The 17,080-nt window shown below is 44.3% G+C and overlaps 1 protein-coding gene across 1 annotated transcript in view; it reads left to right on the forward strand.

Moving 5' to 3' along the window:
- Positions 1-17,080, forward strand: part of LOC140205488 (SITS-binding protein) — a 172,925-nt gene that overhangs the window by 140,580 nt on the left and 15,265 nt on the right. Inside the window, exon 8 of the mRNA XM_072273101.1 lies at positions 9,347-9,468. Coding sequence (XP_072129202.1) covers positions 9,347-9,468 — 122 coding nt within the window. The remainder of the gene's footprint in view (positions 1-9,346; positions 9,469-17,080) is intronic.

Here is a 17,080-nt window from a genome sequence, read left to right on the forward strand (position 1 = left end):
TCCTGCAATATTAAGCTGTCTTATTCTACCTAAGTGACCAGTACTTGTTTCTGGGGTTGGCAGATTTGGGAATAAGAGAAGAGATTGAGTAGAGTGGTACTGTATTATTTACAATGGACAAATGGCCAAATTCTGCTTCTATATCTTATGGTCTTATAAGAAGGATTAAGACAGATGTGAGGAAAATGTCTTTCATTTACAGTGGTGATTTTCTGGTGTTCTCTGCACTGCAGGCTAAATCATGGGATTCATTTAATAGAGAGATTGATAGTTTTCTGGCCATTAAGGCAATCAAAGGATATAGTGATAGTGCAGTGTAAAATAGTGCTGAGGTAGAAGATCAGACACAACTTTGATTGAGAGAAAGGATGGCCTGTTCCTGGTCCTTCTTCTTGTGTTATCCTGAGCTCTCTCCTCCCCCCCCACCCCTGTAACCAGCCTGCCATCCCTCCCACCACCCTGCTAGAAATAGGGTTCCCCTGGTCCTCACCTACCACCCCACCAACCTCCAGGTCCAACATATTATTCTCTGTAACTTCCACCACCTCCAACGGGATCCCGCCACCTCCAACGGGATCCCACCACTAAGCACATCTTTCCCTCCCTACGCTCTCTGCTTTCTGCAGGGATCGCTCCGTACGCGACTCCCTTGTCCATTCGTCCCCCCGTCCCTCCCCACTGATCTCCCTCCTGGCACTTATCCTTGTAAGTGGAACAAGTGCTACACATGCCCTTACACTTCCTCCCTTACCACCATTCAGGGCCCCAGACAGTCCTTCCAGGTGAGGCGACACTTCACCTGTGAGTTGGCTGGGCTGATGTACTGCGTCCGGTGCTCCCGATGTGGCCTATTTATTGGAAACCCGACACAGACTGGGAGATCGTTTTGCTGAACACGCCAGAGAAAGCAGGATCTCCCAGTGGCCACACATTTTAATTCCACATCCCATTCCCATTCTGATATGTTTATCCACGGCCTCCTCTACTGTAAAGATGAAGCCACACTCAGGTTGGAGGAACAACACCTTATATTCCGTCTGGGTAACGTCCAACCTGATGGCATGAACATTGACTTCTCAAACTTCCACTAATGCCCCACCTCCCCCTCGTACCCCAACCGTTATTTCTTTATATACACACATTCTTTCTCTCTCGCTCCTTTTTCTCCCTCTGTCCCTCTCACTATACCCCTTGCCCATCCTCTGGGTTTTTTTCCCCCCCTCCCCCTTTCCCTCCTCCCTGGGCCTCCTGTCCCATGATCCTCTCATATCCCCTTTGCCAATCACCTGTCCAGCTCTTGGCTCCATCCCTCCCCCTCCTGTCTTCTCCTATCATTTTGGATCTCCCCTCCCCCTCCCACTTTCAAATCTCTTACTAGCTCTTCTTTCAGTTAGTCCTGACGAAGGGTCTTGGCCCGAAACATCGACTGCACCTCTTCCTACAGATGCTGCCTGACCTGTTGCGTTCACCAGCAACTTTGATGTGTGTTGCTTGAATTTCCAGCATCTGCAGAATTCCTCGTGTTCCCTACACTTGTTATCTTTACTTTTAATTCCAACAAGTTCATACAAGCCTCCAACCTGATGGCATGAATATTGACTTCTCAAACTTCCGCTAATGCCCCACCTCCCTCTTGTACCCCATCCATTATTTATTTATATACACAAATTCTTTCTCTTTCTTTCCTTTTTCTCCCTCTGTCCCTCTGACTATACCCCTTGCCCATCCTCTGGGTTCCCCCCCTCCCCTTTTTCCTTCTCCCTGGGCCTCCTGTCCCATGATCCTCTCATATCCCTCTTGCCAATCACCTGTCCAGCTCTTGGCTCCATCCCTCCCCCTCCAACTTTCAAATCTCTTACTCACTCTTCCTTCAGTTAGTCCTGACGAAGGGTCTCGGCCTGGAACGTCGACTATACCTCTTCCTAGAGATGCTGCCTGGCCTGCTGCGTCCACCAGCAACTTTGATGTGTGTTGCCTAATTCTCTTTCTTTATTTCAGTAGCCAGTTTTGTAACCTCTACACTTTTGCCTTTTGTAAGTTAAAGATATCCTGGACTGGTTTTGGATACAATTATTGCAGGATCCAGACAGCCGATAGCTCAGCTAATGGCTTGTGATGGTGAATTGCTACCAATGCCCTGGGCATTGGGGACTTATGACTCAGCAACTATCTGGGTACCCAAGGCCTTGTGATGGAATATAGATGCACAAGGGAAGCATGTGCCGTGGCGGACAGGATTCATACATTTTCTTAATATTTGGCCTTGAACCATGTCTCTGGCACTCAGTTTGGCTCTGTGACTCAGACAGAAAGGTGGGTGGGGAGAAGAGGCACATTGTGGTGATAGGGGATATGTTTGTTTAGGGGAATAGAAGGGTGGTTCTGTGGGTGAGAACCAGATTCCTGGATAGTATGTTGCCTCCAGAGTGCCAACGTCTGGGACATCTCAGATCGAGTCCTCAGCATTCTCAGGTGAGAGGGTAACAAGCAGATGTCGTGATCCATGTAGGTACCAATGACGTGGGTAGGATGAGTGATGAAGTTCTGCATAGGGAGTTCAAGGAGTCAGGTGATAAGTTAAAGTTCAGGCCCTTCAGGGTTGTGATCTCAGGATTGCTGTCTGTGCCATGTTAGAGAGGCCAGAACTAGGAAGATTATACAGTTTAACATGTGGCTAAGTAGTTGGTGTAAGAGGGACGGCATAAGATTTGCAGATTATTGGCCTCCCTTTCGGGGAAGGTGGGACCTGTAGAGAAGGGATAGTTTGCACCTGAACTGGAGGGGAATAATATTCTAGCAGGAAGGTTTGTTAATACTGTGCAGTGGGGTTTAAACTAGAATTGATAAGGGTTGGGAACCAGAGTGCCAGAACAGTTAGTGGAGCGTTTGTGGAGAGAGATGTTGGTAAGACCTCAGACAAGGTGTGGAATCAAAAGGTTGAGCGTGGCAGCCATTAGTAAGACTTGGTTGCAGAAGGGGCAGGACTGGCAGCTCAATATTCCAGGGTTCTTTTGGTTTAGACATGACAGTGCAGGAGGGATTAAAGGAGGAGGGGTGGCATTACTAGTCAGGGAATATGTCACAGCAGTGCTCGGTCAGGACAGTGAGGCATTATGGGTGAAAATGAGAAATAAGAAAGGTATGACCACCTTAATGGTGCTATATTACTGACCACCCAACAGTCCAAGGGATTTAGAGGAACAAATTTGTAAAGAGCTCACAGACTGTTGCAAGAAACATAAGGTTGTTATAGTAGGTGATTTCAACTTTCCACATATTAACTGGGAATCCCATATTGTAAAAGGACTAGATGAGTCAGTTTATCCAATGTGTTAAGGAAAGTTTTCTTTGGTATGAATTAGAATTAAAGATACACGTGGACTAAGATGTTAACTGCCCTGTGCTATCACCAGTGGGATCATCAGTTGTTCTGCCACCTGTCTTCAGGAGTTTCAGCCCGTTTATGATCAAGACTCTCTCGAGGTGGTGGGCCAGCAGTGCTAAAGCACCACCTCCCACTGGTGAGCTTAAAAACTTGGCATCTGCCTCTTATCGGTCACTTCCATCCAACAGATAGTCTGCTGTTCAGGTGTCTATGAAACTACTGAAGGGTTTGCAAGATATGTATACACTGTCTGACTATCTGCCCCTCTGGACATACTTGGTCCACACCCATGCTGATCGTTTCTCTGCTGCCTCAGCTACAGCCCTGCTGGTTGACTTGATCTCTCTTCTAGTGAAGCCAAGGTCACGCGGCCACTTCTGGAAAGTGAGCGCAATAAACCCACGGCAGCCTACTTCGAATAGATAGCATGAGAACTTCCACCCTCTGTCTCTGCACTCTGATCTTAATTCTGCATACCTGGTTAACTTGCGCTCATGGGCTTCATCGATGTTGTCTTCCCAGGGGACTGTGATTTCACCAATAACCACTTCTCTACTGGTGTCAGACCATACGATTATATCTGGATGCAATGTGGTGAAAGCTATTTGCTCCGGGAAACTGCCTTTCCCGTCCAGGTCAGCCTTGACACGCCAATCATTGGCTGAAGAAAGTATGCTTGATCATGAGCCTGCGCTGTACATCCTTGACTTGGAGCCTTCTTTCACAAATGACATGCGATGTTCCGTGCAGCATGGGGCATGAGATAAGTTGTGCTCCAGTGCTCTCTGCTCAACCGCTTCTGTTACAACTTTGAGAACGTTGTTATGTCTCCAAGTGTACATGCCGCTGGAAAGATTGACTCTGCATGCACTCAAAATATGTTGAGTTCTCACCACAAGCAGCAGACCTGTCTGTCTTATCTTCATACCAAGTGCTGAGGTTGGCAGGTACTGGGAGCAGGTCGTACGCTGCTCTGCATAGAAAAGAAATGCGGAGCGGTTCCATCTGCCACAGAACATTCCAATATAGATGTCGTTGTTCAACACTTTCCCACCAGGTCCAAGCCCCTTGTTTGGCCAGGCCAGCTGTTTTAGCTAACCTCTTCTCCTCTTCTACCTCTCGCATTTCTTGTGTTACTAGCTCATGGCGCTCCTTACCTGTAGAAGATGACCACCACTTGTGGGTTGTCCATCCAAGTCCCTGGTGGCCTAGCTGGATAGCCCCAACCGTCTCCTTGTGCTTCTGCCTCATCAACTGCTACACGGGCTGACCACTTCCTGCCTGATCTCACATCCAGCTGGGTGTTCTTGATGACAGGGTCTTTTGAGTCTCCAAGCATCAAGAATGATCTTACCTTGGCTACCTTGACTACCTTGACCTCCTCAACAAGGGATTGCACTGGGATGGTAAGCTTTGTCTGGCTATTGTGGATTGCAGCATTGGTGAGGCTGCTCGGTAGTCCAAGCCACCTCTTCACATACTTTTTGAACTTCCGTTCCATTGCCTCAACATGGGACATTGCCGCTTCATGGACAGTTAGTGGCCACATTATCCATGGCATCAGTCCGTACTGCAAGTACCACAACTTCAACTTGCCAAGCAAGCCACACTTGTCAACAGACATCAGACCTCTGCTGATCTGTTCTCCTGTCTCTTGAACCCTCTTGGTGTCTCTCAGCTCCTCTGTGTACCATCGCCCGAGGCTCTTAACTGGTTGGTCCTGAATGGATGGAAACTCCTCCCCACAAAGGGTGAAATGAAAGACAACCAGCTTTCCTCTCCTGAGAACAAGGCTCCTTGACTTCTTGGTCTTGAACTTCATTCTTCCCCAATCCATTAGCTCCTCGAGTCTAGATAGTACATTTTCCACTGCCTCCGTACTGGGACCCAAAAGGGTGAGATCGTCCATGAACACTCGTCTTGGTGGTAACTCCCCTCCGCCATCAAGTGAAACACCTGGTCCCACTGATTCTGCAGCTCTCACAATGACCTCCTTGGCTAACACAAAAAGAGTGGGTGAAATTGCACATCCCATTGGGATTCCAACATCTAAGCTCTGCCACCTAGTTGTAAACTGCTGAGTGGAAAACCTCATCCGGAAATTGTTGTAGTACTGCATAACAAAGTTCCTCACCTTAGCAGGAATCCATAGGAATTCCATCGCAAACTCAATCAGGGCATGGGGAACAGAACCATATGCATTTGCAAGATCAAGCCAAACTACAGCCAGATTTCTGCTCAACCTTTTTGACTCCTGGATCGTATGCCATATCATACTAGTATGTTCAAGGTATCCTGGTATTCCTGCCTTCTGCACAGATGTATTTACCAATCCATCCTCTATTACAAATGAAGATATTCTTTCTGCCAGAATGCCAAACATAATCTTCCCTCTACATTCAGGAGTGAAATTGGTCGGAACTGATTCAATGTAGAAGAATTCTCTTCCTTCGGGATGTATACTCCTTCAGCCTCACTCCATGACAAAGGAACAACACCTTGTCTCCACACCACCTTTAACAATCTCCACAAGTATTTCCTCAGCTCTTCACACTTCTTGAACAGCTTATACGGCACTCCATTAGGTCCTGGCACTGAACCTGACCTTGCCTTTCTGATGAACCGTTCCACTTCTGCCAGTTTGGGTTCTGACAGATCGAACTTCACTCCTGGCTCAGTAGGCTTCACAAGCCCTGAAATGTCAAGCAAAGGAGCCTCCCGCTGTTCGTTAGAGTAAGTGCTTGCCAGGTGATCCTCAAGTTCTTGTTGAGAGATGTTAAGCTGCCCGCTCTTACTTTGTTCAAACAGTTTCTTTGTGAACTTGTGAGGGTTCTCAAAGAACAACTTTCTTGCCTTCTCTCTCTTCTTTCTCTTTTTACGTTGTGTCCCTGCACGACAAAGTGATGCTAACTTTATTGGAAAATGCTCTCGGAGGTCAGCAAGCCCTGGCTTGTCACCCTCACTTGCTGCTTTCCACCTCTGTCTCAACGAGCTAAGCTCTCTCCTCAACCTACTAATCTCCTTCTGGCGCTTGCCTGGTTGCTGTGTAGGCTTTGTTTTCTTCAACTCAACCAAACCAAACCTGTACTTTCCAACATTGTAAATCATATCGCCCATCACTTCCAACTTTCTCTTTGATGTTCTCCTGAGAGTGTTCTCCAACATCATACTGATATCCTCATCGAATACACACCAAGCCTTCTCATCTGCCACTTGACCTTCCTCTTCTTCTCTACCACCACACCACTGCTATCATACAAAGGATCTACCTGGGTACTGTGGTCTGAAACCTGGCCTGGGTTATCTCGTGTCTGACCTGGAGTATGATGACTCTCTCCAGAGCGAATTGCTGTGGCTTGTGAGTCAGTGGTTGAAAAGACCACATCATCTGTGCTTGGTGAAGTAATTTCATCTTCATCCACTGAAATGGAATAGCACTTCAACTTCGCTTGGTGGACTCGTAAACCTTTAATGCTGGAAAACGCTCTCCCACACCAACACACTGGATACTCAGAGTCTGTTATCCTAGCTCTTGGTCATAGTCATTCCCTGTAATTAACTGTATCTGTCCGATTGGGTCCATCGTTCTCCCTCCCTCTCGGAGACAGGGCAGGTGACAAAAGTTTGTGTAGGGAACACTTTGCATCTAGTGACCACAATGCCATTGGTTTCAAAGTAAATATGCAAAATGATAAGGTCTGATTCTAAATTAGTGTTTTGGTGGAATGGGACTGGCTGTTTTCTGGCAAAGGTGTACTTGGAAAGTGGGAGGCCTTCAAAAGAGAAATTTTGACAGTACAAAGCTTATAAGTGCTTGTCAGAATAAAAGGTAGAGATAACAAGTGTAGGGAAACTTGGGTTTTCAAGAGATATTGAGGCTTTGGTTAAGAGAAAAAAGGAGGTATGTCGTAGGTATAGGTAGGTAGGAACAAAGGAGGTGCTTATGGAGTATAAGAAATGCAAGAGAACACTTAAGAAAGAAGTTAGGAGGGCTAAAAGAAGGTATGAAATTGTTCTAGCAGACAACATAAAGGAGAATGTTGAAAGGTCTAGACAGAGTAGGTGTGGAAAGGATGCTTCCCATGGTCAGGGAGTCTAGGACAGCCTCAGGATAGAGAGGCGTCATGTAAAACAGAGGTGCGGAGAAATTTCTCCAGCCAGAGGATGGTGAATTTGTGGAACCACAGACAGCTGTGGGACCAGGTCTTTGGGTGTATTTAAGGCAGAGCTTGATAGGTTCTTGATTGGACACGGCATCAAAGGTTACGGGGAGAAGGCCGGGGAGTGGGGCTGCGGAGGGACAAAAAGAGGATCAACCATGATTAAATGGTGGAGCAGACTTGATGGGCCAAATGGTCTAATTCTACTCTCACGTCTTATGGTCTTAAGGATTCTAGAGATATGTTAAGAGCAAAAGGATTGCAAGGGACAAAATTGGTCTTCTGGAAGACCAGAATGGAAATCCATGTGTGGAGTTAAAACAAATGGGGGAGATCTTAAATAATTTATTTGTGTCTGTATTTACTCACGAAATGGACACAGAGTCTATAGGAGTGAGGCAAAGTGGCATCAACTTCATGGACCCTGTAGAAATTACAGGGGAGGAGATGTTTACTATATTGAGGCAAATTAGGGTCCATTACTCCCACACAAGGTGTTCCCTTGGATCCTGCAGGAGGCAAGAGCAGAAATTGCTGAAGCTCTATCAGAGATATTTAAATCATCCTTAGCAACACTGCAAAGGCATTTGACAAGGTCCTGCATGGGATGTTTGTCAAAAAGGTTCAGTCGCTCAGCATTCAGGATGAAGTAGTAAATTGGATTAGTCATTGGCTTTGTGGGAGAAGCCAGAGAGTGGTAGTAGATGGCTGCCTCTCTGACTGGAGGCCTGTGAATAGTGGTGTGCTGCAAGGATCAGTGCTGGGCTGTTTATCATCCAGATCATTGATATAGATGACAAAGTGTTCAACTGAATCAGCAAGTTTGTGGATGACACCAAGGTTGGGGGTGTAATGGACAGCCAGGAAGGCTATCATGGCTTGCAGAGGGATCTGCACCTTCTGGAAAAATAGGCTGAAAAGTGGCGGATGGGATTTAATGCAGACATGTTTGAAGTTTTGCACTTCGGTAGGACCAACCAGGGTAGGTCTTACACAGTGAACAATAGGGCACTGAGGAGTGTCGTAGAAAAAAGGGATCTGGGAATACCGGTACATAATTTGTTGAAAGTTGTGCCACAGGTAGGTTGGGCCATAGAAAGCTTTGGGCACATTGGCCTTCACAAATCAATGTATTAAGTTCAGGCAACGGGATGTTATGTTGAAGTTGTTTAAGAGGTTGGTGAGGCCTAATTTGGAGTATTGTGTGCCGTTTTGATCACTTACCTGCAGGAAAGAAATAAAATGAGGTTGAAAGAGTACAGAGAAAATTTACAAGGATATTGCCGGGTCTGGAGGATCTGAGTTATGAGAAAAGATTGAATAGGTTAAGACCGTATTCTTTAGGATGTAGAAGATTGAGAGGAGATTTGATAGAGGTATGCAAAATTATGAGGGGTATAGATAGGGTAAATGCAAGCAGGCTTTTTCCACTAAGGTTTGGTGGGACTACAACCAGAGGTCATGGGTTAAGGCTGAAAGGTGAAAAGAATAAGGGAACATCAGGGGAAACTTCTTCACTCGGAATGTCATGAGAATATGGAATGAGCTGCCAGCACAAGTGGTGCATGCAAGCTCGTTTTCAATGTTTAAGAGAAGCTTGGATAGGTAAATGGTTGGTAGGGGAGAGCTATGGTCCCGGTGAGATTGATGGGAGTAGGTAGTGTTAGTGGTTTTGGCATGGACTAAATAGACTGAAGGGCCTGTTTCTGTGCTGTACTTCTCTACAACACAAACTTATACATACCTATGTTTCTGGGTCAATCTATTGGCTGACCTCTGCTCTATGCACTTGTTCTTTCAGGAGGTTCTCTGACAAATGGCTTTCTTGCAGACGAGGAGCTGTTTATCCGGTGGCTGCAGGTTGTAACTTATCTACCTGTGATGTCTTTCAGCATGCCGCCATGGGCATTTGGGAAGACCTGGGTATGTGTGGGAGAAAGATGAGAATGGTGGGGGAAGGTGGGAATGCATGAGAGAGAGGTGGGAGAGTGACAGAAAGAGGTTATAATATGGGAAGGTGACCTCTAATTCTCAACTCCTCCACTACTGGAGGTATCTTCCCATAATACATTCTGCATGCACTCCACATCATTTTATATACTTTTATCAGATTTCCCTCAGCCTATATCAATTGTAAAAAAGACCCAGCCTCTCTTACCCTCATCATTTCTAATCCCTCATCCTCGAAACTATAATTGTGATTTTTTTTTTGCTCCCTTTCTAATAACTTCACATCCTTCTTATAATGAAATAACCATAATTGAGACGGGATTACTATTTTACTAAGCTCCTGGTGTGACTTCCCTGTTTTTAAATTTCCGTTGATAAAACCCAGAGCTGTGTATGCCTTAGTAACTAATTCCTGAACCTGACCTGCCATTTTCAATAACTTGCCAACATCCTCCCAGTACTTCCTGCTTCTGCTCCTCTTTTAGAATGGCATTTGTTCCATATTGTCTCCTCAGATTAACTTCATTTGTCACATGTACGTTTAAACATACAGTCTCATCCTCCCACTGAAAAGTATCACTTACTTCTTCATATTAAACTTTGTCCGCCACATGTCTGCACATTCCACTAGCCTTTGTATCCAGCTGCAATTGATCATGATCCTCGTTACAATTCATAATGCTGCTGAATTACATTCCATCTATAAATTTAGAAATTGTGATTTGTATCCCTAAGTCTAGCTTACTAATTTAGAACAACAAAAAAAAATCAGTGGCTCTAACACCCATTTCTGTAGAATGTCTTTACTTTCCTCCAGCTTCATATCCATACTATCAGACCCTTTTATACCATGCACTTCAATTTTACTGATATATATGTAGCATCTTATCAAAGGCCTTCTGGAGGCCTTCTATATGAGATCAACTGCATCACCCTCATCAGTTCTCTATTATCTCTTCAGAAATATTCATAAATTGGTTAAACAGTTTCCCCTTAAACTTCCATGCTGGTTTGCCTAAGGCAATTCTTTTCTCCGCAAGTAACTATTGCTTCTATCCCAGATCAATGTATCTGAAAGCTTTCCCACCACTGAGGTTGAACTGGGGCTTTTTTTGGATTTAACCTTACCCTCCTTTTCAAACAAGGGAATAACATTTGCTATTTCCCACCCTTTTGCTATAACTTTTGCATCACTGTCTGGTATGGAGAGTCAGAAAAAGCTGTAGACGGTTGTAAATTCAGCCAGCTCCATCATGGGCATTAGCTTACCACTGTCCAGTACACCTTCAAAGCCTCAAAAAGGCAGTATCCCTTATTAAGGACCCCATACCCAGGGCATGCCCTCCCCTCATTGTTACCATCAAGGAGGAGGTACATTAGCTTGAAGACACACAATCAATGTTTCAGGAACACCTTCTTCCTCTCTGCCATCATATTTCTGAAAAGATGATGATGAACCCATGAACACTATCCTAGTATTTTCCCCTTTCTTTCTGCACTATTTAATTACAGATACATATATTTTATGTAATTTGTAATTTTAATTATGTATTGTAATTTACTGTTGCTGCAAAACAACACATCTCACAACATATGCCAGTGATGTTAAAATCTGATTCTGATTCTAATCTCAGTATCCAAAGAGCACAGTGAGATTATGATCCGTGCCCCCACAATTTTCTCTTAACTTCCCTCAAGACCCTAGAATGCATCTCATTTTGTTGTGGTGACTTACAGACTGTAAGTTCAGCCAAAACTTTTTTCATACCTCCATGTTTATGCAGTGTTTCAACTATCTCCTCCTTCACTTGTACTTCAGAAGCAGCCTCTTCCCTGGTGAAGACAAATTCAAATTATTTATTTAGTATCCTCTGTGACCCTCGGCCTCCATACACTTTGTCCTCACCTTAGGATCCTACCTTTTCCTTTACAATTTATATGCCTGTAAAACACATTTAGACTCTCATTGATGTTGACATCTAATCTTATTTTCATAGAAATGACTCTCTTAGTTTAGAATCAGAATCCCCTCTGATTCTTTTCTAATCAATTGAGTGCTTGTTGGCATTTGTAACCAAATACATCAATGCAGCTTCTTTTTCTTTATTTGCTTCTGTATCACTTTTGTCATCTAGGGAGCTCAGGATTTGTTCCTTCTTTTGTCTCTGGAAATGTGCCAGAACTGTGTCTGAACCACCTCTTCTTCGTTGTTCTGTCAACTTTCAGTTGCAGTTCACCTGGGTCAGAGACACATTCATTCTATTGAATGGACTTTCCTCTAATTAGTTTTATTACTTTGGATCCTTTTCTATACCCAACCTAAATCTTATGATAATTTTCTCTTAAACGTTTCCCCACTAAGACATGACTTATCGTATTCATTAGAATCAGAATTAGCATGCCTCCTTCCTTGTAGGACCAAAATCAAACAAAAAAAAAGTATTCTGGATGTGATTTCAAAATGCTTTAGCCTCTCTGCCCTTAACACTATTGCTATTCCAGTTTATGCTGGGATGATTTAAGAATCCCATTATATCTCATTTTTGCACTTCTCTACTTTGCCTGCATAATTGCTCCTATATGTCTCTCCTATTTGGTAACCTATAGAAAATTCCTTCAGCTGTTTCTTCTGTCTCTGACCCCTCTACACATTTGCTATCTACAGCATACTTTCTTTAATCAACACAGCCATCCCTCCTTTCTTTCTTTCCCTATCTTGCCTGAACACCTTCTATCCAAGAATATCTAATGCTTACACCTACTTTATCTTTGAGCCAAGTTTCTGTTATTAACACCACATCATAGTCCCTTGCAGCTGTTTGTGCCTGCAGTAGACTAATCTTATTTGTCACTCTATACATTCATCATTCACAAGCTTTCCATATACAGAAAGCTCAAAATCCACAAAACTAGAATGGAGCCTGATCTGGAGGTACTGCCTAAGATAATATACCATATGTATTTATTACTTAAAAATTTTACCCCATAAAATCTACACATTTCATCCAACCTTATGTGATCGGTCTTTTGCATTTCTTTTTGCACATTTGTCTTTAATTTATCTTATCATCTTTTCCTTACTTCAACTTTATTTGCTGATGCATTCTAATGCTTCCCCACTCTATCCCCTTCCTGATTTACTATAATTATCATCGCCCATGTCGTTGCTCTGCTCAACTGACTTTAAAAAAAAAATTCCTAAATCTTCCCTTGTCGTCTGAACCCTTACCTTCTATCTCTAGCTTAGCTTTTATCCCCTTGACTCTACTTACAGTACACCTCCCAGTCAAACAAGTTTAGCCCTCCCAACAGGGCAAACAAACATCTCCCCAAGGGTATTGGTCATATCCCTGTTAAGATGTGAGCTGTCTGGTTTTTTTGAGGTCCCATTTACTCTAGCAACTATCTCTATTCCTCAAGAATGTAAAGCCCCCCATCGTAACCATCTCTCCAGTCTCAGTCACACAATGAAATAACTGAAAAATCTATTTGATTTGTCATTCAGGAAAGGTAATCTTTTGTGATACCAGTCCTAACCCTGAGGTTGACCCCCAACTGATCCCTCAATTCAGATGCAATTAGGGATGGATAATAAGACCAAAAGATATAAGGACAGAATTAGGGTGGCCCATCAAGTCTCTACTGGCATTTCATCATGGTTGATCCAATTTTCCTCTCAGCCCCAATCTCCCACCTTCTCCCCGTATGCCCTCATGCCCTGACCAATCAAGAAACTATCAACCTCTGCCTTCACAACTGCCTGTGGCAAAGAATTCCACAGATTCACCACTCTCTGGCTGAAGAAATCCCTCCTTATCGCCATTCTAAAAGGACACCCTCTATTCAGAGGCTGTGTCTCCCACCATAAGAAACGTCCTCTCAGCATCCACTCTACCAAGGCCTTTCTCCATTCAACAGGTTTCAATAAGGTCACCCCTCATTCTTCTGAATTCTAGTGAATACAGGCCCAGAGCCATCAAACGTTCTTTATGTGACAAGCCATTGAAATCTGGAATCATTTTCGTGAACCCTCTCCAGTTTCAGCACATACTTTCTAAGGTAAAGTACCCAAACCTACTCACAATACTCCAAGTGAGCCCCCTCCTTTACTCTCTGTATACCCATGACTGTGTCGCCACCCAGAGCTCCCATCTGCTAATTGAATTTGCAGACAATACTACATTGATACTACATTGATTGGCCTTATCTCAAATAATAACGAAGAAGCCTACAGAGAAGTGATGTCAAGAAAACAATCTCTCCCTCAATGTTGCAAAAACGAAGGAGCTGGTTGTGGACTACAGGAGGAATGGAGACCCGCTAATCCTTATTGACATAAATGGATCTGGGGTTGAGAGGCTGAACAGCTTTAAGTTCCTCGGTGTACACATCACTGAGGATCTCATATGGTCTGTACATACCGGCTGTGTGGTGAGTAACTCACAACAGCGCCTCTTTCACCTCAGACGGTTGAAGAAGTTTGGCATGAGTCCCCAAATCTTAAGAACTTTCTACAAGGGCACAATTGAGAGCATCCTGACTGGCTGCATCACTACTTGGTATGGGAACTGTACTTCCCTCAATCGCAGGACTCTGCAGAGAGTGGTGTGGACAGCCCAGCACATCTGTAGATGTGAACTTCCCACTATTCAGGACATTTACAGAGACAGGTATGTAAAAAAGGCCCGGAGGATCATTGAGGACCCGAGTCACCCGAACCACAAACTGTTCCAGCTGCTACCATCTGCGAAATGGTACCACAGCATAAAAGCCAGGACCAACAGGCTCCGGGACAGCTTCTTCCACCAGGCCATCAGACTGATTAATTCATGCTGATACAATTGTATTCCTATGTTATATTGACTATCCCGTTGTACATATGTAGCCCCCCGGTAAGCCTCAGTGTCACTCAACTCACTGTCGTCTAGGGAAACAGCCCTTGGCCCGGCCAAACTGGGTAATTAGTTTGTGTGGATGCTGTGTGATGTACCCCACCTCGCCAAATAACAGACAATACACCATATACGATTAAATGAATTAGAATTTATAGGTATTACTGGAACTATGTAATTAACAGAGATAAAATATAAAAGGAAAATAAAAGGCGTCAAACTTATCAAAGTTCAATCTCTTCGTGCACAAACAGTTGGAGCTCTAGTAACGATTCTCTCTTCACCATTCGATCCCCTCTGACCACCTTCACCCGCCGCCTGGGACCAACCACGGTGGTTGACCAGACGCTTCACACGAGTCTGTCTTTGTCTTTGTCTCCTCTCCTCGCCGAAGACCCTGGACCTCGGACTCCGACTCAGGGTCCGACCTGTCGGCCAGCTCACAGCATCGCGTCCACTCTCTCTCCCCCCATCGCGCCTTCTGCTCCAAAACCCGCGCATCACGATAGCTTACAGACACACAAAGAGAATAACATCTGTCCCAATTGGTTAGCAACTGAATACAACTCCCTCTATAACCCAAACAAGCTGCTAGTGAGAGAACTTTCTCAGCAGTTCACATGACAAAGAAGCCATTTTGATTAGCCTACGCAGTAATATAAAAGAAGAAACCCCTTCCACATACAATTTATTACAAATTACTATAAATTGCACATTTAGACAGACGTAACGTAAAGATTTTTACTACTCATGTATGTGAAGGATGTAAGAAATAAAGTCAATTCAATTCAATTCACTAGTGCTTTATAAAATTTCAACATTACACCATTTTATATTCTAATCCTCTTGAAATGAAAGCTAACATCTCATTTGCCGTCCTCACCAGGCTCAACCTGCAAATTAACTTTTAAGGAATCCCGCAGAAGGACTCGCAAGTCTACTACCAGAGTGCATGACTATACACTTCCTGACACTATTCTATCTGCCGTCTCTTTGCCCATTCTTCTAATCTAAGTCCTTCTGTAGCCTCTCTACTTCCTCAAAACTACCTGCCCCTCCACCTATCTTCATATAGTCTGCAACAAAGCCATCAATTCCATCATCCACATCATTGACATATAATGTAAAAAGAATCAGTCCCAACATAGACCTCTGTGGAACACCATTAGTCACTGGCAGTCAGCCAGAAAAGGCTCCCTTTATTTCCATTCTCTGTCTCCGGCCAATCAGCCACTACTCTATCCATGCTAGAATCTTTCTTGTAATCCTATGGGATTGTAGCTTGTTAAGCATGTGTGGCACCTTGTCAAAGGCTTTTGAAAATCCAAATACACAACATCAGCCGATTCTTCTTTGTCTGTCCTGCTTATTATTTAGAAACATAGAAAAACTACAGCACAATACAGGCCCTTTGGCCCACAAAGCTGTGCTAAACGTGTCCTTACCGTACAAATTACCTGGGGTTACCCATAGCCCTCTATTTTTCTGAGCTCCATGTACATGTCTGGGAGTCTCTTAAAAGACCCTATTGTATCCGCCTCCACCATTGTCGCTGGCAGCCCATTCCACGCACTCACCACTCTCTGCGTAACAAAACTTACCCCTGACATCTCCTCTGTAACTACTCAAAGTACCTTAAAACTGTGCCCTCTTGTGCTAGCCATTTCAGCCCTGGGAAAAAGCCTCTGACTATCCACACAATCAGTGTCTCTTATCATCTTATACACCTCTATCAGGTCACCTCTCATCCTCCGTTGCTCGAAGGAAAAAAGGCTGAGTTCATTCAACCTATTCTCATAAGGCATGCTCCCCAATCCAGGCAACATCCTTGTAAATCTCCTCTGCACCCTTTCAATGGTTTCCACATCCTTCCTTGTAGTGGGGTGACCAGAACTGAGCGCAGTACTCCAAGTGGGGTCTGACCAAGGTCCTATATAGCTGTAACATTACCTCTCGGCTCCTAAACTCAATCTCAAGATTGATGAAGGCCAATGCACCGTATGCTTTCTTAACCACAGAGTCAACCTGCACAGTAGCTTTGAGTGTCCTATGGACTCAGACCCCAAGATCCCTCTAATCCTCCACACTGCCGAGAGTCTTACCATTAATACTACATTCTGCCATCATATTTGACCTACCAAAATGAACCACCTCACACTTATCTGGGTTGAATTCTATCTACCACTTCTCAGCCCTGTTTTGCATCCGCTGTAAGCTGTGATAGCCCTCCACACTATCCACAACACTCCAACCTTTGTGTCACCAGCAGATTTACGAACCCATCCCTCCAATTCCTCATCAGATTACTCATAAAAATCACGAAGAGAAGGGGTCCCAGAACAGATCCCTGAGGCACACCACTGGTCACCGACCTCCATGCAGAATATGATGTGTCTACAACTACTCTTTGCCTTCTGTGGGCAAGCCAGTTCTGGATCCACAAAGCAATGTCCCTTTGGATCCCATGCCCCCTTACCGTCTCAATAAGAATTGCATGGGGTACCTTGTCAAATGCCTTGCTGAAATCCATATACACTACATCCACTGCTCTACCTTCATCAATGTGTTTAGTCACATCCTCAAAAATTCAATCAGGCTCGTAAGGCACGACCTGCCTTTCACAAAGCCATGCTGACTATTCCTAATCATTTTATGCCTCTCCAAATGTTCATAAATCCTGCCTCTCAGGATCT

This window comes from Mobula birostris, chromosome 11, assembly GCF_030028105.1.
Source record: "Mobula birostris isolate sMobBir1 chromosome 11, sMobBir1.hap1, whole genome shotgun sequence".
In the NCBI taxonomy this organism is placed as follows: Eukaryota; Metazoa; Chordata; class Chondrichthyes; order Myliobatiformes; family Myliobatidae; genus Mobula; species Mobula birostris.